The sequence below is a fragment of the Tursiops truncatus genome, chromosome 10, assembly GCF_011762595.2.
Source record: "Tursiops truncatus isolate mTurTru1 chromosome 10, mTurTru1.mat.Y, whole genome shotgun sequence".
NCBI lineage: Eukaryota > Metazoa > Chordata > Mammalia > Artiodactyla > Delphinidae > Tursiops > Tursiops truncatus.
This window is the reverse complement of record NC_047043.1, coordinates 5,745,404-5,771,726: the sequence shown is the minus strand read 5'-3', so window position 1 is coordinate 5,771,726 and position 26,323 is coordinate 5,745,404. Positions and strand designations below refer to the sequence as shown.

At 44.3% G+C, this 26,323-nt stretch overlaps 2 protein-coding genes across 17 annotated transcripts in view; both read left to right on the top strand.

Annotated features, from left to right (window-relative positions):
- Positions 1-10,287, top strand: part of EEF1E1 (eukaryotic translation elongation factor 1 epsilon 1) — a 28,927-nt gene extending 18,640 nt beyond the window's left edge. The window contains exons 4-6 of one of the 7 annotated variants that reach the window (XR_012334316.1): positions 6,237-6,342; positions 8,890-9,091; positions 9,332-10,287. The gene's annotated coding sequence lies outside the window, so the exon portion shown is untranslated. Of the gene's footprint in view, positions 1-6,236; positions 9,092-9,299 lie in introns of all 7 variants that reach the window. The other 6 variants (XR_012334318.1, XR_012334317.1, XR_004528359.2 and 3 more) reach the window with 6 other exon arrangements.
- Positions 10,288-12,788: 2,501 nt separating this feature from the next.
- The window catches only part of BLOC1S5 (biogenesis of lysosomal organelles complex 1 subunit 5), a 120,694-nt gene continuing 107,159 nt past the window's right edge, over positions 12,789-26,323 (top strand). For 2 of the 10 annotated variants that reach the window (XM_073810301.1, XM_073810302.1), the window contains exons 1-2: positions 12,795-13,103; positions 17,495-17,577. In XM_073810301.1, the coding sequence (XP_073666402.1) occupies positions 12,983-13,103; positions 17,495-17,577 (204 nt within the window). In that variant the 5' untranslated portion in view covers positions 12,795-12,982. Of the gene's footprint in view, positions 13,104-17,494; positions 17,578-26,323 lie in introns of all 10 variants that reach the window. The other 8 variants (XR_012334314.1, XM_073810303.1, XM_073810306.1 and 5 more) reach the window with 6 other exon arrangements.

Sequence of the window (26,323 nt, the reverse complement as noted above, 5' to 3'; positions counted from 1 at the left end):
AGCCAGTATCCAGGGGTTGGGATTCAGTCGAGTGTCTGGCTCAAACTCAGTCTGTAAGCACCAGTGTGCCTGGCAACTTCTGCTTAACCAACTTGTGAAATTCGTTTTTGCCAACCTTAGAAAAAGCTGCCCTAGGCATTGGATAAAACAAAACTGTACATAACTTTGAGAATAAATTAGATGTTTCCACAGTTCTGGATATACTAAATATGCCTGACTCGTACACTTTAAATGGGTAAATTTTGTGATATGTGAATTATAGCTTAATAAAGCAGGCTTTTGCTGTTGGTTTTGGCTGCACCACGTGGCATGTGGGATCTTAGTTCCCCAACCAGGGATCCAACCCACGCCCCTGCATTGGAAGCGCAGAGTCTTAACCACTGGACCGCAAAGGAAGTCCTAAAGCAGCTTGCTTGCTTGCTTGCTTCCTTCCTTCCTTCCTTCCTTTCTCGCTCTCTCCCTCCCTCCCTCCCTCTATCTCTCTCTTTCTTTTTCTTTCTTTCTTTTTGAGTCAAATACATTAGCCTTACCGTACATTAATTACGAGACCTTGGATAAGTCACTGCATGTGAAATTCCTCTTATGAAACAGAGGTGAAGATGACTGATCTCATTTAATTTGCAATAAGAAGGTATAAAAATTACCTAGCACAGTGCCTGGCACACACAAAGTGATCAGTGAAGGACAAACTGCTATGGAAGATTGTAGAATCATAACCCACAATTTTGTAAAGTCGAATTCTTAACTAATCCATAAGCCTCTTCCCACCGGCCATCTCTGAGGCACCTGCTCAACAAGATCAGGTAAGATAACTAGGCAGAGCATCTTGTGGTTTTAATATTCAGTTGTTTATTTACTTTGGCTGCGCCAGTCTTAGTTGCAGCATGCAGGATCTAGTTCCCTGATCAGGGATTGAACCCGGGCCCTCTGCATCGGGAGCACGGAGTCTTACCCACTGGGTCGCCAGGGAAGTACCCATCTTGTGATTTTGGTAAAACATCAATCCATTGTATTACTCACCAGCTTAAAAATCTCTGGTCCTCATATCTTTCAAGCCATTGAACAAAGGGTGCATACTATTTTTCTTTTTTTTTTTTTCCCCTAAAAGATCAACGAAACTCCTCTAAAATAAAGTGTATGCCATTCCTTCTGAAAAGCAGATGCCCCTTTTCACCATTTCCTTTCTGTAATTCCCAGAAGCCTAGAGCACTCATCATTCAATAATCCCTCTGGGGCTTCCCTGGTGGCGCAGTGGTTAAGAATCCGCCTGCCAATGCAGGGGACACGGGTTCGAGCCCTGGTCTGGGAATATCCCACATGCCGCGGAGCAACTAGGCCCGTGTGCCACAACTACTGGGGCCCGCGTGCCTAGAGCCCATGCTCCTCAACAAGAGAAGCCACTGCAGTGAGAAACCCACTCGCTACAACTAGAGAAAGCCCACGCACAGCAACAAAGACCCAATACAGCCAAAAATAAAATAAATTTTTAAAAAATTAATAAATTTAATAATCCCTCTACATTCAATATCTTGTAATAACCTATAATGAAAAAGAATATGTGTATATGTATAACTGAATCACTTTGTTGTACACCAGAATCTAACACAACATGGTAAATCAACTACACTTCAATTTTTAAAAAAATAGCCCTCAAATATTTCTTTAGCACCTACTGTGTGTCGACAGTCGACTAGGCCCTGTGGACAACACAGGTACACACTTGCCCTCATAGGGTTTCCAATCCAATGGTCTGTAAACAGATTCCTGACACAGCAGGTAAAGCATCCTTGGGAAGGCAACCAGCTGCTCAGCATTCTTTGAAAGTAAATAAAAATAATCAGATACCATTTACTGAGTGTCTACTGTGTCTGGGCTCTGTACCAGACACTTTACAACCTTCACATTATCTCATGTTACTCTAGGAGGTAGGGCAGAGGCAGAGACTAACCCACATGCTGACCACCCAGTTAGACCATGGCTGGAGTGAATGGGAACTGTACAACTGCAGAACTGGAGGACATCACCCATCACCATTTTATGCACTGGGGTTTGATTTGACGGCCGTGACTAGGTACTGGCCCTGTCTCCCTACGCCCTGTGCAACTTTCAAGAACAGGTCAAAAATTCCAAGTAGGGAAGGATCATTCTTCAGTCGAGGATACACAAATTTTCCACTAATTACAATAAATAATGGTTTTAAACCAAATAGAGGGGAATTCCCCAGGGTCCAGTGGTTAGGACACTGCAGTGGAGGGCCTGGGTTCAATCCCTGGTTGGGGAACTAAGATCCCACAAGCCACGGCGCTGCCCCCAAAATAAAAATCAATAAGTAAACAAACCAAATAGAAATAATAGAACTGGAAGCAGTATCAAAAGGCCATTTGTGGGACTTCCCTGGTGGCCCAGTGGTTAAGACTGCACACTTCCAGTGCAGGGGGTGTGGGTTCGATCTCTGGTCAGGGAACTAGGTCCCGCATGCATGCCGCAACTAAGACCCAGCACAGCCAAATAAATAAATATTTAAAAAAAAGATCGTTTGTCTTTCGGCCCACTTATACCCAAAGCATCCAAGATGTCACGAAGTGATTTGTGGAGTTCCGTCACAAGATGGTAGAAAAAGTGACCTAACTTAAACTCTCCTCCATCCCCATCCAGATTCAGCATAACATTACTGCATGGAGGTTTTTAACAGATGTGTGGGCAAGCTCATTTTTACTCCCTGTTAAGCATATAGGTCCCCCATTGGCTCCCCCAAGTTAAACCTGAATCTGTAGTCACCACAGTCTGTAATGGGCACATTAGGTTTACCGCAGGGACCAAGGTAGGAAGGTAGGAGTGGAGAGAATGGGCAGATCACCCGCTGCTGGTGCGTCGTGTGAGAGCCCTGCTAAAAGTCCTTCCAGCATAGCTTCAAGACGTGTTGATAAAAATTTAAGCAGAGATATTGTTAGGAAAGAATAGAACTCTATTGCAATCAGGTACACGTACATCACACCGAGAGATAAAATACACAACCCTTGACGAGGAGTCAAATTAGAATGATGGTGAAGTACAGCTTTTTCATTTATGTATGTTTTTTTCTATCAGTTCACTTCATTCCTTTAAAAAAAAAAGTCAGATGTTACACAAACTTTAATATTAATCTAGCTTTGGCAGAGATGTGGTGGTTTTGTGGATTCGAGCATTTAGCTTTTTAGCTCCAGAGAGCCATATTTCTTCTTTCTCTCCATGATGAGATAACCTGCTTCTACCCATTACCAGGGCACTAAATTTGAAATTCTCCATACACCTGAGTAGGCTGCTACATATCTGGCCATCTTAATTTTAGTCTTGATTTATTGAAGCTGAATTACATTCCCAACTCTTCCTGGAGCTCTGGGTGAATTTTATTGAAAAAGCAGTGGGGAGAAATTTGCTATCATATATCGCTCTTGCTGGCCAGAGCCTTTCGATACACAAGGGGATCTATCTGCTCCATGTCTTGTATGCTGGATTTATAACACTGAAGCCCAGCTCTAGGGTTACATACAGGCATATCAGAGATGAGATGGGGAATTTGATTTTGTAATAATGATTACTTGTTGCTGGAGCCCATATTCCTGCAGGCTCTTCCTTTATTCTCCCTGCCGCCGATGAATAAAACTAATTCCAACTGCTACCTTATCTAGCAAAACTCATCTTTCACTTACGAGAGAGGCCAAAAGAAGGGAGACAGGAAGTCAGGAGAATTTGAAATGCTGGCCATTTTTGCTATTATGTCTCAAGGGTTTCTTCTTCCATTATCGTGATTCCTTTAGGAATATTTTCATCTTTTAAACTTTCGTTTCTTTGTGGGGAGAATGAAAGCGTCACATGTCTTCCAGCCTGGCGAGTTCATTTGATGGCTCATCTGTGCTGTCTGTTCCACTTCAGAGAGGCTGGGTCCCTAGGGCTAGCCGGTTGTATTAGAGATCCTGCGGACTTGGCTTGCCATTTCTGCTAAGGGTCATCGGTCCTCGCGGTCTTGCCATGGATAATTTTTGCCTTCCCGAACATCATCTGCTTGAGAAATTTGTGCCTGGCAGGCCTGTCTGTCCAAGTTAAGCTTGAAATACAGTAGCCACACAACTAACCTGACAAAGCATCGCTCTACACAGCAAGGCCCCAGGCCTGCTTTGACCAAGACCACAAACTTCCAGCCATCTGATTACAAATTCCAGAGTTTCTTTGGTGCAGTCCATGAAACAGTCTGTTCATGCAACGTGGGTTATCCTTCCTCCACTGCCCCAGTTTTCCCAATCTCCTGCAACACACACACACACACACACACACAGATACACACACACCCTTATCTTAAAAACCCTTAGAAATGCTTCACCCTCTGGTTGACCTTACCAGTTCCTGACTGTTCGGCACTTGACTTGAACCCTGAGACTTAGATGAAAGAAATGTAGAGCTGACTGTCATTGTCTGAAGTTTGAGGCACGTGTGACAGACATTACATGAAAGCAGTGGTTCTCAGACTTGAGCATGAGTGGTAATCACCTGAGCCTTCTCAAAACACAGATTGCTGGGTCCCCGTTGGAGTTTCTGATTCAAGAGGTCTGGTGTGGTGACCCCACCATGAGAACCGTTATACTACACCTGTCCGAAGCTTGGGTGACGATCAGACACAGAGCAGCTGCGCTCATCCAAAAACTCTTGCTCCTGTCTTTTTGCGTAGCTAAGTCCAGTTTTCTGGAGGTGGGCCTCGCCTGGTGATGGAGCATCCTGAGTTCTGATTGGTTGGCTCTGTCCCAGGAGTTTCTCTCTGTAGCAGCTCTCGCGGGAAAGCACTGCATGTTCTCCAAGTGATGGAGCTACGCTGGAAGCAGCTCTAAGAAGCATCAAGCAGGATTCAGTCCAAGAAGGATCAGTCCAGGACTGTAAAGTCGTTGCCTAGTCTCTGCCAATGCCAATACCCAGCGCGTTATTTCATACCACACAGCCTCTGGGCTTAGCATGCCAGAGGCATTTCCAAAACTTCATATGATTAACACACAGTAATATTGAGTATTTTACCCCAAAAGACTGTCTAATCTTTTCCCCTCCTTTATTTTCATCAGTTTCTTCCATTTTTAATTTTTTAACCCACTTCAAAAATAGGTTAGACAGGGCTTCCCTGGTGGGGCAGTGGTTGACAGTCCCCCTGCCGATGCAGGGGACACGGGTTCGTGCCCCGGTCCGGGAAGATCCCACATGCCGCGGAGCAGCTGGGCCCGTGAGCCATGGCCGCTGAGCCTGTGAGTCCGGAGCCTGTGCTCCGCAACGGGAGAGGCCACAACAGTGAGAGGCCCGCGTACCGCAAAAAAAAAAAAAAAAAAAAAAAAAAAGGTTAGACAAAAAAGGATAAACAGTAACGCCAATAGAAAATATTCAGAGGAAATCTCATGAAGTGGATTTGATAAAAAGCAAAATAAATTTAGGAGCGCACTCCCTCAGCTATGCTTATCCATCATGGGCTTATACTAAGAAATGAGTTTTAATTTTGTTCTCAAGAGGCATGTAATTAAATACACATTTTATTTTTATTTTCTAACTTTTATAAGGTTCAATAAGGAGTTAGCAAATAATTTACCCTGAAGTCAGAAATTTACATCTTCTAAATTAGCATTATTTCCATGTTTTAGATGCCTTAACTCTCAAGAAGCACAATAATTGGCAAAATCCCTTTACCGTTCCATGGTTTAGAAGTGTCTGATACTGAGAGTCTCTAAAAAGGGATCAAGCATAGAGCGCTGTGCAGGGGAGAAGAGCTACTCTTAAGACAGGAGAAGTGCTTTGTGTATGATCCCATTTAGGTGATGTTTTTGAAATGACAACGATTTAGAAATGGAGGGTACATCATAGGTTGCCAGGGGATGGCGTAGGGCAGGGAGGAATGTAAGTGTGGGTACAAAAAGGTGCCAAGGGGGATCTTTGTGGCTCTGGAGCTGTGCAATATCTTGACTGTGCTGACAGGTACATAAACCCACACATGTGATAAAATTATATAGGACATAATACACACACACAATGAGTACAGGTAAAACTAGGGAAATCTAAATAAGATTGATGGACTGTATCAATGTCAATATCTTGGTTATGATATTCACATTTACAAAATGTTACCAGTGGAGGGAAATCAGGCAAAGTGTATGACGAATCTCTGTATTATGTCTTACAACTGTATGAGAATCTACAATTATCTCAATAAAAGTTTTATTTAAATAATACAGGAAACGTCTTATCAATCCAGAGACAACTAGAGATAACACAAGCCCTTCAGGGAGATTCCACGGGTCAAAGAGCAAGGACACAGAGCAGCCCGGACCCCAGCCCAAGGTATCTGTCAGGAGGGCTCTGCCACTGGAACTTTTCTTTCAGTTGCTCTTTGCTGTCTGAGCTGCAGCTGAAAGATTTGTGTAAAAGAGGAGAAAGAAACAGAGGTGTACTCTGGACCTGACCATCCCAGAGAACAACGCAACGCAGTACTGGGCGGAAGAAAACAATCAAACAGCTGGAACGTGTATCTACAGGCTGTAAGCAACAGAATTGCAGGAAAGTCATTGCATAGGGATTTAATATTGTCCCCTCTGGTAGATGTCCCCTCCGTGAGGGGAGGAAAAGGCTGGGTCAGCGCTATATCCCAGCCCTTAGCACTGCGCTTGGCACACGGAAAGTGCTCAATCCATATTTGTTAAATGTGTTTGAATGAGGAAATGAAAAGGCCAGTTAGAGGTAGTATGGCTTCCCTCTTCCTTCTCTCCAGATCACCCTCCCCTACTTTCTCTTTATCCACCACCTACACTTAAACACGTACGCAGGGACCAGGCTGTTTCTGCCCCAAACCAGCTGGGCATTTAGCCTCTCTGCTTCAGCCTCTGCACCTGTCAAATGAGGAGAATAATAATGCTACCAACTTCAGAGGACTGCCATGAGCCCTAACTGGGTCAGCACGTACAGAGCACTTACAACATTAGCTGGCCTGTCATAAGTGCCACGTAAGTGTTCGTTCAATTGCAGCAAGTTCTGACACTGACTCCCGGAGTTAGCCCAGACCTCATAGACTCCAGAAGGCTCCACAGCTCTGGCGGTTCCCAGGCGACCTGAGCTTCTGGCCAGCTGTCTACAAATGTCAGGAGGTCTCACTTTACCCTTTCAGGTTCAATAATTCACTAGAATGACTCACAGAGCTAAGGAAAGTGCTGTGCTTATGATTACAATTTTATTGTAAATGATACAAGTCAAGACCAGCCTAATGAATAGATGCGTAGGGTGAGGTCTGGGAGGGTCCCAAACGCTAAGCTTCTGGGTCCTCATGTTTGCCTCACCCTCTTGGCACATTAAAGTACGGCTACCAACCAGGAAGGTCACCCGGGCTGTCCGGAAGGTTTTTACCGGGGTTGCACTGTGAAGACATGGTTGATGTATCATTGCCTGAATGACTGAACTCAATCCCCAGCCCGCCCTGCTCGCCAGAAGTCAAGCTGATATTACATGGCTCAAAGCCTCAACCCTTTAATCACGTGGTGGTCTTTCATGCATGGCCAGCCCCCATCCTGGAACCATCCAGGGACCCACGTGAGTGAGCACTTTAGCATAACTTCCGGCCCACCAAGAATAACAAAGCCACTCCCCTCACTTGGGAAATTCCAAGGATTTAGAGGTTATCTTCCAGGAACCAGGGATACGGATCAGCCAAGTTCTTTGTCATACAAGAAAAATAAAGTATATTCAACTCATTGAACAGGCAGAAGGGGCAAGGAAAACATTCCAGGAAGGGGGTGTCTAAAAAGAAAGAGGCAGGGCTTCCCTGGTGGCACAGTGATTGAAAGACCGCCTGCCGATGCAGGAGACAAGGGTTCGTGCCCCGGTCCGGGAAGATCCCACATGCCGCGGAGCGGCTGGGCCCGTGAGCCATGGCCGCTGAGCCTGCGCGTCCGGAGCCTGTGCTCCGCAACGGGAGAGGCCACAACGGTGAGAGGCCCGCGTACCGCAAAAAAAAAAAAAAAGAAAGAGGCAGAAATAATGTCTGGCACAGTCATGACACAGTGGAGAGACCACATCGCCACCCCACCCCACCCCCAGCTGGTGGAGCTCTGCTGTTTTAGAATGCACCAGCCTTGAAGTCCATAGACCAGGGCTCTGACCATGGTTCTGCTATTTGATAACTATGGTACCATGTTGTGGGAGTACATTTACAGATCATTGTAAGCCATGTGAAATCCTTTCTATAAGAGGTGGGCATAATTTACACACACACACCTACCTTAGTGGATTAAAACAACAAAAATTTATTATTTCTCATAGTGAAACTGCACAATTCAGATTGGGACGTGGAACCCACTGTCTTTTAATTGAAATCACACACCTGGTCTCAGGACTTAATGAAGCTCAGGTTCTTTATGTCTCAGCATAGAAAGAATTCAGTGAGAGACAAAGTGATAGGTAAGAAATGAATTTATTTAGGGAGATACACATTCCATACAATGCGGGCTGTCTCAAACGGCTAGAGTGGCCCTGGGAGAAAAACATTTCACAGACGGTGTGGGCCATCTCAGAAGTTGAGAGGCCCCAAAATATGGGGTGGTTAGTTTTCATGGGCTGGGTAATTTCATAGGCTAATGAGCGGGAGGATTATTCCAACTATTTTGGGGAAGGGGCGGGGATTTCCAGGACTTGGGCCACCGCCCACTTTTTGGCCTTTTATAGTCAGCCTCAGAACTGTCATGGCGCTGGTGCGTGTGTTATTTAGCTGATGTATTACAATGAGCGTATAATGAGACTCAAGGTCCCCTGGAAGTCGAATCTTCCGCCGTCTTTGACCTAATGGTTTCTAGCCAGTTTTTGTCATATCCTCGGTGGCTATGTCATTCTTTTTTTTTGCAGTACGCGGTTCTCTGTTGTGGCCTCTCCCGTTGCGGAGCACAGGCTCCGGACGCGCAGGCTCAGCGGCCATAGCTCACGGGTCCAGCCGCTCCGCGGCATGTGGGATCTTCCCGGACCGAGGCAGGAACCCATGTCCCCTGCATCGGCAGGCGGACTCTCAACCACTGCGCCACCAGGGAAGCCCTATGTCCTTCTTTTAGAGGTTGTGCCCTGCCCCCTTCCCTCCTGTTTCCATAACACTGTGGGTTGATTAGGCAGTTTTCTGGCTTCATGTGGTGGTATCCACTCCACTGCAGTTCATGGGACTGCGTTCAGCTGGCTGATGGCTGGGCTGAAAGACCCAAGAAGGCCTCCCTCACACTTGGCGGCTAGGGGGCCTCCGTTCTCACCTATAAAGCCTCTCTCTACAGGGGATGTCTCATCTTCCCGTGCTTCTCCACAGCACGGCCTCTCCCCAGCAGGACAGCCTAGACTTCCTGACAGGAGCAAAAGCAGAAACTGCCAGGTGACTTAAGGCCCACCATGTTCTACCCATCAAAGCAATTCACAAGGTCAGTTCAGACTCCAGGGGAGGGGAAACAAACTCCGTCTCTTGATGGGCAGCAAGGGAGGAAACATGGCAGCCATCTTAGAGACCCTCCCACGTTCTCTGATCCTTCGCTTCTGTATCTGAAAATGGGTATTTTAATATCTATCCTAACTAGAATAATGAGAAGATGGTATGTTATGTGTGATGACATTTTATAAATTGTAAAGCGCCAAACACGTGCAAGACATTATAGTGGTGGCAAATAAAGGTGAATTGGGAGAAAGAGATTATACAGGGCTTTAAAAGGAGATAGAGGTGGTTATTGAAATAGTATTTATTGAGCATTTGCTGTGCCAAGCACTGTTCTAAGTACTTTACAGGTATTAACTTCTTTAATCATCACTTTATAATATGGATATCTTATTGCTATTCTGTAGAAAAGGAACATCAGGCAAGTGGCACAGTCAGAATTTGAACCCAGTTCTGTCTGATTCCAAAGTCTTAACTACTGCACCTGGAATTTGTAAGGCCGGCAGGTCCGGGGAAGGGCCCAGGGAGCCAGACGGAACCCCAGCCAAAGTGGCTGATGCAACCGACACCGGACATTGCCACACCACTCCGCCCCGGTCTTCCCGCTCCCCGAGGGGCGGAACCAACGGCTCTGAGGCTGATGCAACTGACACCTGACATTGCCACAACACCTGAGAGATTACCAAAAAAGGGCTGCTTCACACAGCAAGACCTCCCCTGTGTCCACCCCTATACATTTTGTTAGCGCCCGCACCCCGGGCGAGACTTCTCTGGCCCCTTTCTCTCGGACCAGTGAACCTCTTCCTGGAGCGTTCCCAAATAAAGCTTGTTTAAGCTCTCCTCCGTTTTTGGTGCCGTTCCTTACAGAATTCTTATATCATAATCAACTGGCAATTGGGTACGGGGAGGTAGCAGCGACCCCAGAACTACTGAAACAGAATTTGGGGAGGCAGAACCCAGAATCTGCAATTTTAACAGCCATGTTAATGTGGGGGGACTATCAATCTCACTGTACTAGAGGGAGCCTGAAGCCGAATCTGGCTTCTGTACCCCGACACCAAATTAAATCTTGGAGACAGAGTTTTGGGTGAAGTAGAAGAGAACAGCTTTATTGCTTTACCAGGCAAAGGAGGCCACAGCTGACTCCTGCTCTCAGAACTGTGTATCCCAATCTAGAGGGGATAGTGAGAAGTTTTATAGTAATGATTCAAAGAGGGCGTGATCAGCTCGTGGACATTCTTCTGATTGGTTGGTGGGGAAGTAAGTGGGAGTCAGCATCGTCAACCTTCTGGTTCTAACCGGTCTGGGGTCACCGTGCTTATTATGGTTAATTTCTCCCACCTGGTAGGGGTTTCAGTATCTGAAAAGGTATTGTTATGTATCCCTGCCCCAAGGCTGCACTATTATTTTTTTTTTTTTTGGCCACACTGCGTGGCTTGCAGGATCTTAGTTCCCAGACCAGGGGAACCTGGGATTGAACCCCAGGCCACTGAAGTGAAAGCACCGAGTCCTATCCACTGGACCATTAAGGAACTTCTGACACTACTGTTTCTTTTCACTGTTCCTCCCTTGTCTCCGCATCCCCGCCCTTCCCTAATTAGCAACTGTTTGAACCTGCTAGTTGGAACTCCGGGAAGGTCATGGAGGCTGAATGAAGCCTATTTTCTGTAATCGAGTAATGAGGGACACAGAATTTTGTGCCCAGGAGCCCCACAGTGTCCTGTTCAGTATCAAGTCTTCCCAGGTTTTTCAGTAGTTCAAAGAAACTAAGCTTAGAGAAGATTTAGTCTGGCAGATGCAGAAGAAAACTTGAATACGAAAAGTGCCTAGAAGTGGGGAGGATAATGAGGGGCTTTAAAAATAATTACGTTTTCTAGAGGTTAATGCCAAAGCGAGGGAAATAAAAGGTTAGAAGCCAGACCCAATAACATGCAATTAACCAAGTTCACATTCTACTTATGAATTCATCTATTTTATGCCTCTTTGTTCTTCCTGTGCTAGAAAACCCCAAGTTCCATCTTCACCGCACCCCACATGACTTACACAACATTTCAGGTCTGAAGACAAAATATACCTCCTCTGGGAAGTCGTTGCTGGCCACCTCCTGCCCCCAGGTGTCCCACACATGTGCTGCACTTAACTTCATCCTATCACATACAAGGCCCTAGACTGTAAATGTTGGTGACTGAGAGACCCTTGAGGGTAAGGACAGTGCAGGAAGAGAGGAGGGAGAAGGGAGAGATTAAGAGATGATTCTTAGAAAGAACCGCTGGGTGAACACAGGAGATGACGGAGTCACTGAAAAGTTGCACCGTCTGTCGTTTGAACAGGCACAAATATTAACGCAAGTTCATGTGCCCGACGAAACGTCCGCGTTTGGAGCAGAGAAAGGTTTATTGCAAGGCCATGCAAGGAGACAAGGTGGCTCATGTCCTAAAAAGCCTCCTGCACTCTGAAGGGTTTCGGCAAAGCATCTTTAAAGGCCAAGGGCAAGGTGGGGGGAGGGGTCTGCAGAATATGCGATCAGATCGTGCACAATACTCTGGCTGTTGATGAAGGAACAGGGTGGTGTCACAGGTGTTAACTTTATCAGTCCTTAGGCTCCGGGAGGCCTGGGGCTACGTGCTCATAGTCATCAAGTAGTTAACATCCTCCATTTGGTGGGGGTGGGTTCACATCTTCGAAACACCTCAGGAAAATTTCATCAATTGCTATTATCTAGGTACTTCCGAGAGGAGCTAAAGCAGAGGCTATGGGGGAAGGCCTGTGCCAGGAAGGGAATGACAACTTGTTGAGAATACAAGATCAACTCTAAGGAGTTTACCAAACAGTAGCACTAGATACAAATGTCAGCACCAGATTTGTCTCTTCATGGCTACGAATCAAAGCAGCCTAGCAAATTATGGTCCCTTCCATAATTGCATGCATCTATTTTATCTTAGCCCCTATAACAACTGGTTGAGATTTTGTAAATACAAATGCTAGGAACAGACATTTTTGCTCTTTACATGGGCATGAATGAGTCTGAGAGGTGATTTGGGCAAATTACTTAATCTCTAATCCTGTTTCTTCTTTTGTTAGAAAGAAATGACAAAACTGTTTCCCGCAGTTGCCATGATGAGCAAATGTGGCAAAGCACGCACGTCAACAACCTCCATTAAATACTGGTGGCAGGTAATAATATAGATGATGTATTTACCCCACTATTATTCATATTCATCTATGACTAGATCCCCTCTCCGCCAACCTCTCTAAATCACGATAAATTCCAGCAGGTTTAGGGAGGAGTAAATTTAGCTCTAACTTTCAAACACCTTCCTATTCCGGCAGCATCTGCCCTAACCCAGCATGGCGGCACCGGCTTCTTCAAACTCACATCCCTGGCCACACCATAGTGGCTTTATAGGAACCGGCCGCTGGGTAGACTCAGCTTCCCCGATGCCCTTTGATGACGCCTAAACCCCGCGCGGGGAAAGCGGACTGTGTAGGTTTGCGCAGGCGCAGCGCGGCCGCGGGTGGGCGGAGCTGGCCGGGATGAGCGGCGGAGGGACGGAGACCCCCGTGGTTTGTGAGGCCGCCTCGGGCGGCGGCGGCGGCGGCAAGAAGAAGGACTCGCTGGGGACCGCGGGCTCGCCAGCCCATCTCATTATCAAGGGTACGGAGTACTAGGGTTCTCGGCTCGGTGGTCCCAGCGCAGTCCCACCTCCCAGGCGGCGTCCTCTGACCCGGGGCCGAGCCCCAGGTCGACCCCCGGCTCCCGGGCGGCCTGGCGTTTGCGGTGGGTGGGTGGGGGAGGGGTCTGCGCATTGACGCCTGTTTCCCCGCGCCAGGTGCTTCCCAGTAACAGCAAATCGCCCTAGCCCCTCCTGCTTCCTCGTAGAAGCCGCAGCCGAGAGCCGTCGGGCTGCCCTCTCCCCTCCCCCAGCCCGGGACCCTGCGTGGAGCTGCCGTGGACGCGGGCTCGCGACCCACGTGTGACGCCCTGAGCTTGGGAGTCGGGAAGAGCCCGCGCACCCAGGCAGGCCGCTTAGGAGGTGTGTGCCTAGGTCGTTCGCTCTGACCCTTTCTGCTCCTGGGTCGTGCAAGGTGGAAACGAGAGAACATGAAGGCATCTTAAAACACCAAAGGCCCCCAACACGTGTACCGATGTCCACTCGTCCCGTCTGCTTTGAGCTGGGAGAAGGTTACAACCTAGCTACAGCCCTTATTCTCACAGAACCTGAATTGGTTTGATTCTCCAAACTCTCAACAACTGTTTCGTGCAGGAAGATCTTTGCCAGTTAAATACCGCACCGCCTCGTCTCCGTCCTCTCTTAACCCCTCGCTTCTGCCGGCAGCCCTACCGTCTTGCAGTGTTGAAGCCCTTGTAGGATTCCGGCGCCCCTCAGCGCTGCCCAGGGAATGGCATCCTCGTGTTCATGCCTATTGCATTTTAACCGTATCTGTCAGGTTTGTGTAGAATTCAGGGTGTCTCAAATCTAGTTAGTAGTGTGGGCGTAGTGCATGGGTGTTAGCCCTTAATTATAATTGTTTACATGTGCAATCTTAGTGAACTATTACTTAAATTTTTTTTAATTACGGTAAAATACATGGAATATAAAGTTTCCCTCAAATCATATTTTAGCGTACAATTCAGTGGCATTGGTACGTTTCACGTTGTTGTGAAACCGTCACCACCATCCAGCTCCATAACTATTCCATCTTCCCAGACTGCAGCTGTGTACCCATTGAGCACGGACTCCCCAGTCTCCCCTTTCCCCCGCCCCAGCCCCTGGCAGCCACCATTTTGCTTTCTGTTTCTGAATGTGGGTACTTTAGGTACTTCATATAAGTAAAATCGTGCATGTGGCAGAATTTCCTTCCTTTTTAAAGCTGACTATGATTCAAATATTTCATTGTATACACACACACACACACACACACACACTCCACATTTTGGGTATACATTCACCCATGGATGGACACTTGGATTGCTTCCCATTTTTGGCCCTTGTGAGCATGGATGTACAAATATCAAGTTGTTGCTTTCATTTGTTTTGGATATATACCCACAGCTGAATTGCTGGATCAAATGATAAATCTGTTTGTAACTTTGTGAGCAGCCACTCTGCTGTTTTCCGTAGTGGCTGAACCGTTTTACATTCTCACCAACAGTTCACAGGTGTTCCCATTTCTCCACAACCTAAACAATACTTGTTATTTTCTGTTTCTTTGGTAGTGGGTGTGAGGTAGTATCTTGTAGTTTTGTTTTTGTTTTTTAATATTTATTTATTTATTTTGGCTGCGCCAGGTCTTAGTTGCGGCACATGGGATCTAGTTCCCTGACCAGGGATCGAACCCGGGCCCCCTGCCCTGGGAGCTTGGTGTCTTACCCACTGGACCCCCAGGGAAGTCCCAGTAACTTGTAGTTTTGATTTGCATTTCCCTAAGGTTAATCTTCTTTATGTGCCTACTAGACGTTTGTAAATCTTATTTGGAGGAATGTCTATTCAGGTCCTTTGCCCATTTTTAAATCAGGTAGTGTGTTTTGCTGTTGTTGAATTATAGGAGGTCTTTTTCTATTCTGGATATTAGCCACTTTACAGCCATGATTTGCATATATTTTCTCCCATTCCATGGGTTGCCTTTTCACTCTGTTGATTTTGTCCTTTGATGCACAGAAGTTTGTGATTTTGATGTAGTACTTTTTTTTTAATTGAAGTACGGTTGATTTACAATATATTAGTTTCAGATGTAGTACTTTCTTTAAAAGAAGGTAATTCAAAGGAAGTTTTTCAGGTTAATTCAAAATTGAGTTATAATTGAAAATATGTCTAGAACCTTCTTGGGTTTTTTTGTGGAACGATTTACTATTTTCAGTATGAAAATCTGTTTTTAGTTCATCTTACTTGAAGACTATCGATTGTGAAAATATACGTGTCGAGTTTTATTGCCAGGGTCTAGGGAGAGGGAAATATATAAATAAATGATTTCAATACTTAGGCCCCAGGTCTTTGAGGTTTTCTGGGCTGTGGTTGGCTGTTAGGAGATGGGGAGCTTCCTGGGGCATGGAGTGTCTGACCTGAGTCTTGAAGAATAAAGTGTTAGTAGTTGAGAAAAGCGGGCAAGGATATTTTGGACTTAGTTTGGAAGAGCATGAGCAAAGGTGTGGAGGCCTGAGTCAGCACGGCATGTTTGGGAAACTACACGTGGGAATCAGACCGGAGAAGAATTCTTGCCTTTTAAGGAGATTGGACTTCTTGTTGAATGTTCCATATTGTTATGGAACAACAATAAGTACAAGAGTCATGTGGTTAGATCTGTGTTTTAAATAGAACACTCAGGCAGGTACAGTGGATCCTCATCTTGCAGGGTGCCCATTTGTGAACTTGCCTACTTTATAAAGTGAATTTGTAACTGCAGAATCAGAGAATACAAAGGGCCTACTGTCCTGCAGATAAGCAGAATTGACTGTACATGGAGTGGGTTGAAGAGGGGTGTGACTCACTCTGTTGAAACAGTCCAAGACAAGCAAGGATGGAACAGAAGGGGTGGATTTGAGAAGCAGTGAGGTGACAATGGTGACGATGTGGGTGTTATCAGAAAAACTTACTCTGCAGTAAATTGTTCCTTATGATGGGCAAAGAGATCCACATACTACATTAAAGGTCTGCAAATTCAGGGCCAGAACTTCATTAGATAATGAGAGATCTGCAGTTTACTGTGTTTTTTCTTGTCTCATAGTCTGTTGAAGTGCTTATTTCTGTCTTTTGTGTGAAGAGATTGTCTAACTCCCACGTTAGAGTATGCACTTTGGAGAACAAAGGATTGTATCTTTTGTCTTGTTAACAAACAACAAAAGAGTGCTTTGCCTGTAGCAGGGCTAGGATTGAGTTTATGTGGAAATATGTGGCTTACCTTTACATTATTAAACTGAGAGAATTTGTTTGTAATCCTTGGGATACCTGCAACTCTGAATTATTATAATGTGTTTGTTTTGTTGTTTTAATGTTATTACAAAACCAGCTTAATTTCTGTGGTCGTGTGTGTTTCAGAATCTTTTTTCCCCTCATCTCCACATCTTAAGTTCTGGAGCGCAGTCAGGGTTTCAGAAGTGGTGATTATCCACTTCTGAACAGAATTGAATTCTCCAAAGACTAAGAAAATTCCCATTACATCAGGTCACAGACGCAGATATCCCAAGATCAGTGTAATGGCTTCTCAGTCATATAGAAAAATGTATGTTAACCCTCTGTGGATGATACAAACAATTTGGTCTCTGAGATACTCACTGGAGTAGAGAGGAAATTTCAGGACAATATGGTATGTGGTGTGAGAGCAGAATATACCCCGGGATGACTCACCAAAAACAGTTAAAATTCAGAACTTTTTTTCCTTAATTATGACTTATAGTGACTTACAATGAACACTCACCACCCATATTAATAAACACACATGAAGAGCCCCATCGTGCCCTTTGCTCTCATTGCACGGCCCTCCCTCCTCTAAGGTAACCGCTGTCTTGAATTTGGTGTTTATCGTTCTCGTGCATTTCTTTATAGCTTTATGGCTTCTGTATATGTCCCAACAGGAAGTGATTTTGCATATTTTGAAAGTTTATATAAATGGCTTTATCCTTCTGAAAGTTGCTTTTTTGCTTAACATTTTATTTATGGGATTTATCCTTGTTAATAAATGTAACCCCACTGTATTCATTTTCACTCACTGATTTGTAATATCCATCCTATGAGTATGTTAGGTCGTTCCCCCTTTTTCTTTTTGACATTATATTCATGCTGTAGTAAACATTATGCATTTCTCTTTCCTTTGTTTAAGAGTTTTTCTAGGGCACATACTTGGGCATGAAATTGCTAGGTATACGTCTTCGACTTTATCAGATATCGCCAAATTGCTCTCAAAAGTACTTTCCCAATTTACTGACTGGATAATCCATAGTCTGAACTGGATTTTAACCTTCATACGTTTATGGGGACAGGAAGAGTAAAACAAGCTAGAGATTGTGCCACTTAGCGTGGATTGACCGTGAGTTTCATTTTGTCTTTACAGATCTCGGAGAAATTCATTCAAGGCTGTTAGATCACAGACCAGTTATCCAAGGTGAAACCCGTTATTTTGTGAAAGAATTTGAAGTGAGTATTTGAAACCTATTTTGTAAAAAGACTGCCCTAATTGTTAGTGTGTTAATATACGGAAGGGAAATTCCCTAGTTTTAAAATCTATGATTTCTGTTCATGTGTTCATAAAATGTACAAAGCATTCAGAGGCATTGACATGAATGGAGGGAGCACGAGAGTAGGCAGCAGGTGCCTTGGGCTCCAGTTCTGGTGCCTGCTCTGGGGTGTTTACTGTCTGTTGAACTCAGGTTTTCAGGTATAAAATGAGATATAATGAAAAAAATGATTTTACAGATGAATGGGTCAGTTTTGCAGACCCATTTTCTATATTTTTTTTTTCTCATTTGGGGCAGCAGCATCTACTGAAAGCACTCAAGTTAAAACGTGAGAATCGCCCTTGGCTATTCCCTCCCCTTTAGGTTACATTCAATGATCAAGCCTTCCAAATGCTACCTAACAAATCTCTGTCCATTCTGATTGGTATGCCTGCTTTATCAACCCAGTCAAATCCAGTCTTCACCCTGCTGCCAGAGCGCTCTGACATTAACTTTTTCAAAACCTTTGATATCATTTTCTGTCTACAGGACAAAGCCCGGCATCTTTCTATGACCCGGCTCCTATCTTTCTAGCTTTACCGTCTCCCACCCCACCTCGTGTGCTATGTCCCAACAGTCCTGATGGACTAGCCTGCCATTCTGTTTCGTTTGACTGTGATTTTGCACATGTATAATTGATTCACTGTGCGTTGAATAGTAACATCCCAAGCTCCTGTTGGGTAGATGGTAAATGACGTTACACAAGCAGTTTTGTATTTTGTGGAAGTTGGGGTTTTCTTTTTCTTTCTTTTTTGGCCTCGCGGCTTGCAGGATCTTAGTTCCCCGACCCGTGATTGAACCCCCTGGCAGTGAGAGCACCAAGTCCTAACCATTGGACCGTCAGAGAATTCCTGGGGTTTTATTTTCAAATGAGACTCCAACCAAGCAGGAAGTCTAAACCTGCTAAAAGGAGAGAACCTTTCCATAAACATTTTAAAAGTACAGAAAGCCTGTGGTACAGAGCACTCAAAAGAGAAACAGAGCTGCAGCATTAGACACCATTTCTGGGTTCAAGAGACTTAAAATCTGCGTAATATCTGCTTCATGGAGTTATTGTGACGATTAAAGGTGTGTGTATCTTAGAATATTTTCTGGTACCTAGGAATAACTGTTAGTTATCTTTGTCATCATTACTATTGCTGTTGTAGAGTAAGAATAATTATCCCCCAGACAGAAAATTAACCATAGACTATTCCCTTATCATGCTATGTAAAGATTATTAACAATTGAATAGTGAGAATAAAGTAGTGGGAATAAAGTCTGGGCACAGCACGCTGGGTACTCTGCTCACGGTCTGACACGGTTAAAATCAAGGAGCTGTCCAGGCGCCATTCTTATTTGGTGTTCAGGGTCCTCTTTCTGACTTGCAGGATTTTGGCAGGACTCAGTTCCTTGCCCAGGTAGACGAAGTTCCCATTTCCTTGCTTGCTGTCGGCCGGGGCCGCTCTCAGCTCCTAGAGGCCACCCATATTCCCTGCCACACGGCCCCTTCCTTCTTCAAAGACATAAGTGAAGTCTGCCTTTCATGCTTTAAACCTCTCTTACCGAGAAGAGTCCCATCCCTGTTAAGGACTCACCTGATGGAGTCAGGCCCTCTAGGGATAATCTCCTTTTCTTAAAGTCAGCTGATTTGGGGCTTTAAGTAAACCTGCAGAATATCTATACAGCAGCACCTCGGTTAGGGTTTGATTGAATAACTGAGAGGTGTGTATATCCTAGGGGTGGTGCTCTCAGGGACCATCTTGAATTCTGCCTTCCATGAGCTCTTATTACTACCTATATTTTCCTTTTTGCTTAGTTATTGCCTGTTGTCCTTCCTAGAATATAGACACTTACCTTTCTTATGCTCTGTTGTGTTCAAAGTGCCTGAAAGAATGTCTTGTGCATTGTAGGGTAGGTACTTAATATGATTCAAAAGCACAATTAACAGAGCTTGGCCTAAGACCTGGCTTTTCCAACATCCTTTCATAAGTCATCTTTTTTTTTTGGCCAATCTGGTTAATTTGAAATGCTAAATAGCTTTTATTTTTAAAAAGTTTGTAAATGTATCTCTAAAGGCCTACTTTATATTAAAAGAAGCATAGAATTTTGGAATTAAGATGGCTTCTCTAATCTAACCCCACCCCCCCCACCCCCCCTTCACTGAGCCCAGAGATGGAAAGAAATGTGTGGAAGGTCACACAGCTGATTAGTGGCTGAGTGCTCATTAGATAATGTAGGTGGTTCCTGTGAAAGGGCTGTACAAGCAAGACTGAGTCTTGAATGGATGATGAAAGAAGTGTTATTTCATTTATGCTGCGGAATATGTTATATTGAAGAGCTCACTCCCTTTTGAAGCCAACACCTCTGTTAACTGGGGCCGAGAGAAGACGGGCATGTGCTTGAGAGGAGAGCAGTTACCTGGGTTCCGCGTTGTTCAGCCCCCAGGGTCTCTTTGGAGACAGGGCTGTGCTGAAGCATAAAAGAACATGGGCCTTGGAGCTGGACCTGTGACGTATCTGGGCTCAAATCCTGGTATCCCTCTTCCTAGCTGTGATTATTTGCTTTATTAAGGCCTAGTTTCCTCTTTCTTAAAACAGGAACAATAATACATACTGCAGAGTTTTTGTGAGGATTAAGTAATGTATCATTGTTTAAATTCCGTGGTATGTCGATGTTAGGCAGGTGTTGGTAACTTATTATTAAGAGAAAGATGGGAGCAAGTAAAATCATATTAAAATTGTATTCAGAATTTGCAATACTTTGAGTTTTGGTTCCGTTTTTGATATCTTTAGGGAAAACAGCGATTTGTTAAGCAAGTGGTATAGACATCTCAGGAAAATGTTTACTAAAGAATAAAATTTTCACACTGGGTATGACAGATGTAAGCTTATTATAGAAAGTGAAACAAAATGTCTTCAGCACTTATTTTGTGTGAGACCTCATGTCAGGAACCAGTGCTGTATCCCTGAGTAAGACAGACGGGCCCAGCCTTTATGCAGCAGGGTAGGCTCATGTAGTCACTGAAGAATGGTCTCTGAAGGGCTCAAAAATATTTCATCAGCTGTGTTTGCGCTCTCTCCAGCTAATTGGTCACATGACTCCTCTTCTAGAAAAGTACTTGATGCCGTCCTTTCACGCAGTCACCTCCCCAGTCCGTCTTTTTTAGTGTCTCCTGGAAGCTTTCCTGTATGTCAGGCTCGGGTACCTTTTCTGTCTGTTACACACTAACCTTTCCCCTCAAATTATGAGAGAAAAGCTGAAAGCATTTTAGAGATTTAGATTTGAATAGATATGTGCATTACTTACCATTCTTTTCTATCTTGGCCCAAATAAAAACATCCTCTATTTACTAAAAGTGGTCTTTCCCCAGCGTCACACGGCTGGACCGGAGGAACGGGGAGGCAGAGCTGTCAGGGCTTCCTACAAGTTTTGTCTTTTTTTTAAAAATTGAAGTACAGTTGATTTACAATGTTTCAGGTGTACAGCAGAGTGATTCAGTTATATATATACACGCATACTCATACATATATATGTATATTCTTTTTTAGATTCTTTTCCATTACAGGTTATTACATGATATTGTATATGGTTCCATGTGCCACACAGTAGGTCCTTAAGTTTTGTCTTCTCTAGGTCACTTAAATGTGGTTCACTTGAAGAAAAACTGGCTAGCATTTAAAAGGAAACTCGTTTATAGTTTATATATTTTTAAAAGTTAACACACACGGCAACGATAATCCTTTTCTTTATAAAATTTCCTTTCTAAAAGAAGGCAATAAGTGCCACACGGTGGCAGCATTACTTAAATTATCGACCTTCTATTATAATATTTTAAGCTCTCTTTTTGTGATTGTTAGTATTTCAGGACAGTTGACTCTCCTGCTCCCAACTGCACACAGCTCTTTTATTCCCCCCGATTCCAGTAAATACTATGAACAGAGATCCCGGCAGGGCCCCTCCAGTGAGCCTGTCTGGTTGTGTCAGCGAGTAAAGGCATGATCTTCTGCACTGTTATCTTTCCAGCTGCAGAGACGCTGGGGCCTCTCTCGTGTGGGACAGAGGGGAGGCCGTGCAGGTCAGCGTTTATGAAATGCTTAGGGACTGTGCAGTCCTGCACGAACTCATCTTCAGCAAACTTCAGTCTCTGACTGCTTTATTGACTGGTTCCTGAATACCTTGGTGTATCGTAAGGAAGGTGTTTGGTCACTAGTGACAGACACCTGAGGAGAGTGGCTTTCCTAAGTGCTTACTTTCCTCTCATGGCAGCCAGAGCCTGGGGCAGGTGTGGCAGCCCTAGGACGTCAGCTCTTCCTCCAGCTTTTCCTTCTTCCTCACTGCCGTGGTGCCCTCACCCCAGGCTCACGCTCACAGGGTAGCTGTGGGAGCCCAGCCATGGCACGTGCACTTCATGCAGCAGAAAGGACGGCAGGGGGGCGACGGCTAGCTGTGTCTGTTACGCCAGGTTTACCACCACGTGGTATTTGGGTGCGGAGAGGAGGGGGATGGATCCAGAGCTGTCTGTCACACCGGATACGCAAAAATAGATACGAAACAGTCTCTACCTTCAGGAATTTACAGTCTGCGGAGAACAAATTGTAATGGTGAAATTATTATGATAAAATAAGCACAAAGTGATTGAAATCTCAGAAGCGGAGCTAACTCCCAGCTGAGCTGGGAGGGAAATCTTCAGAAGCGGGGCTGATACTTGAACTGAGAAAGAAAAATAGGTGTTAGAGAAATAGGGAAAAAATGGAGGAAATGTTGATTAAAATTGAGGCAAAAAAATTTGTTAAAATAAGTACAGTAGTTATAGGAGGTGTGAGGGTTCTTACTGCTGCGTCTGAATGTGAGTTGTACTGATAAAAAGATAAAGTCCCGGGCTTCCCTGGTGGCGCAGTGGTTGAGAGTCCACCTGCCGGTGCAGGGGACACGGGTTCGTGCTCCGGTCCGGGAGGATCCCACATGCCGCGGAGCGGCTGGGCCCGTGAGCCATGGCCGCTGAGCCTGCGCGTCCGGAGCCTATGCTCCGCAACGGGAGAGGCCGCAACAGTGAGAGGCCCGCATACCGGAAGAAAAAAAAAAGATAAAGTCTCTTAAAAGGCAGGACAGACAAGAATTTCATTTGACATCTGATCTCATTTTTGTTAGGTTGTAAGAGTAGCTGTCAGAGTATTAAATATCAGGAAGAAGTCGATCCCACATGGCATGTAATAGGTTCACGTATGTATGATAACGGTTTTAAAACTTGTGAGAAAAGAAACTTGTGGGACTGACCATTTTGTGATGGAAAGAAAATTTTAAATATTACATCGGCCTCTCATTTCCTCTCTGATACTGTCGTTACATCTTTAATGTAAATATTACAGTGACTGTACTAACATTATGAACAATTGCTAACATTTTGAAGCATTTAGTGCCAGGCACTGTCTTGAAGCACATTACCTGAGCACTTGTTATTAATTTCAACTTGAGAAAAATTAACTGTATATGTAACTTTATGGGGTGTTATACATCAGAAACCAAGCTTCATTGGTGCTGTGCTTTGCTCTGAGAATTTTCACCCCAGAAATAATATTCATATAACAAATAAACAGATGTTGGTTTATAGTCTTCCTTTTTTTTTTTTTTTTTTTTTTTTTTTTGCGGTACGCGGGCCTCTCACTGCTGTGGCCTCTCCCGTTGCGGAGCACAGGCTCCGGACACGCAAGCTCAGTGGCCTTGGCTCACGGGCCCAGCTGCTCCGCGGCATGTGGGATCTTCCCGGACCCAGGCACGAATCCGTGTCCCCTGCATTGGCAGGCGGACTCTCAACCACTGCTCCACCAGGGAAGCCCTATAGTCTTCCTTTTGTAGTAGGTGTCAACCGTATACCTTAGCCAAAAATATCAGCATAAAAACAAGCACATACCAGATGGGCCTATTTGTTGTTTAAATTAATTATTGTCATTAATGGGCTGTTAGAGAGGTGACAGTACAAATTCACTTACTATAACGTGTAATTTAAGGCTAAACAATGGCTATAAGGGAGAGAGCCAACCAGGTCACATGCGGTGGCTCTGTCTTCTGCCCGTGTAGATACAGCCTATCAGAAAACGGAAGGAGAGGGGAGGGCATATGAAAAGGAGACTGTCCTCAGTTGTTGCCTTATCAGTATTAACTGGGAGGGAAAGGATGCTATTGCAGATTAGATTTTGAGGGAGAAGGAAAGGCTAGAGACAGAAGAGGTGACCACCTAATACTAATCTTGCTTAGAGTAGGGAACCAACAGACAGTAGCCAGAGTGGAGACCGGGTTATTGTAAGAAGTATTAGTGTAAACATAACCATGAGAACAAAAACGCCAACTTTTTAAAATACTGAAAGAGATACCCAAAAGAGAGAACAAATAGACCGCGTGACCACATAGAGAAAGATTATATACGTTGTGGGTGTGTGTGTGTTAATCAGCGTGACTCAAAGTGAAATAAGAAAAGTCTGTATATCATGTTTCTGTTTAAGAAGGAGTTGAAATATATTTATACATAATGTGTATATACACACACATATATGTTTATATACGCATCTGTGTATACATACACATACCTATGTATACATGTGGATGTATATCCTTATAGTTAAGACAATGGCAGGATAAAAATAATTAAAGAGTGTTAGAGGGAATAGGATACAAAAGGTAGTGATAGAAGCTAGACTTTCTTGAATATATATATTTTTAGATGTAGTTTGGGAGCCATGTAAATATTTTACATAATTTAAAAGAGAATTAAATTTTAAGGAGCAATCCCTAAAAATCAAGTAACATGTAAAAAAAGCAAACCTATTTTCCTAGAAGGTGGCATTGCCACGCAGAGAAATTCTTCCAGGTAACTTTAAAACGCAGTAATTTGACTGTGTACATTTCTAGTGGAATACCCTTCAGAACAGAAAGTTAAAAAAAAACAAACCTGAAATTATTTTCAGTAATTTTGTTAATTCTGGCACTGGTATTGTTATTTCATTGACTTGGTGATAAAGCAAATGAGTAACTCTGTTGGTATTTTGAGAATTGAAAAAGAAACATAAAGACAGGAGGGTAATTAAAAATCCTGTAGTCCCGAATTTAAGGGTTTTCTTTTTAAAAATAAATTCATTTATTTATTTATTTTTGGCTGTGTTGGGTCTTTGTTGTGGTGCGCGGCTTCCTCTTGTTGTGGTGAGAAGGGGCTTCTCTTCGTTGCGGTGCGCGGGCTCTAGGCGCGCAGTCTCAGTAGTTGTGGCTCGCGGGCTCTAGAGCGCAGGCTCAGTAGTTGTGGCGCACGGCCTTAGTTGCTCCGTGGCATGTGGGATCTTCCCAGACCAGGGCTCGAACCCGTGTCCCCTGCATTGGCAGGCGGATTCTTAACCACTGAGCCACGAAGGAAGTCCCCTGAATTTAAGTTTGATTATGAATGTGAACTTTAGATGTTTCTTTTCTTTTCACAAAAATACCTATTTCCTAGCCTTGTCCACTCAAAGGGCTAGAAATGATGACTGACCCTTAGTGCTCAGTCTCTAAATACCAGTGGTGTTTAGAGACCTGCTGATTCCAAGTCTGGGTCAGGAAATGGACAAGAAGAGCCCGGAGCATCAGGTCGAACTAGAAAGCAAAGAAGCTACTAAGGAGCACTGGGGTTTGGACTGAAGCATTCCAGAGCCAAGGTAAATAGGCTCTCCCTGGAAATAGGATGATTTCAGCATCAGGGAGGACAAATACTGCAATGGGTTAAAAACTTCAGATATTCCTATGAGTCATAGGAATGCGTGGAAACATACAAAAAAGAAACCTTTAGCAGCTTTAGGAAACCAAACCATTATTTTTGAAACTGGTGAATAAAGAGAAATAATCAAATGTTTTATTCTGCCTTTCATATGAGCATATCTCAGAGTAACCAAATAGTTGTCGAGGGGAAATTTCTCTTTATGGAAGTATTCCTGCTGATAAATGAATACGGAATGTTACCAGCATCCTGTTGAAAGTGCACAGCCCACCTCTGAAATATTCCTTTTTTTTTTTAATTTTATTTTACTTTTCTTATACAGCAGGTTCTTATTAGCTATCTATTTTATACATATTAGTGTACATACGTCAATCCCAATCTCCCAATTCATCACACCACCGCACACACACACCCTCCCCACTTTCCCCCCTTGATGTCCATACGTTTGTTCTCTACATCTGTGTCTCAGTTTCTCCCTTGCAAACTGGTCCATTTGTACCATTTTTCTAGATTCCACATGTAAGCGTTAATAAACGATATTTGTTTTTTCTCTTTCTGACTTACTTCACTCTGTATGACAGACTATAGGTCCATCCAGGTCTCTACAAATGACTCAGTTTCGTTCCTTTTTATGGCTGAGTAATATTCCACTGTATATATGTACCACATCTTCTTTATCCATTCGTCTGTCGATGGGCATTTAGGTTGCGTCCATGACCTGGCTATTGTAAATAGTGCTGCAGTGAACATTGGGGTGCATGTGTCTTTTTGAATTATGGTTTTCTCAGGGTATATGCCCAGTAGTGGGATTGCTGGGTTGTATGGTAGTTCTATTTTTAGTTTTTTAAGGAGCCTCCATACTCCATAGTGGCTGTATCAATTTATGTTCCCACGAACAGTGCAAGAGGGTTCCCTTTTCTCCACACCCTCTCCAGCGTTTGCTGTTTGT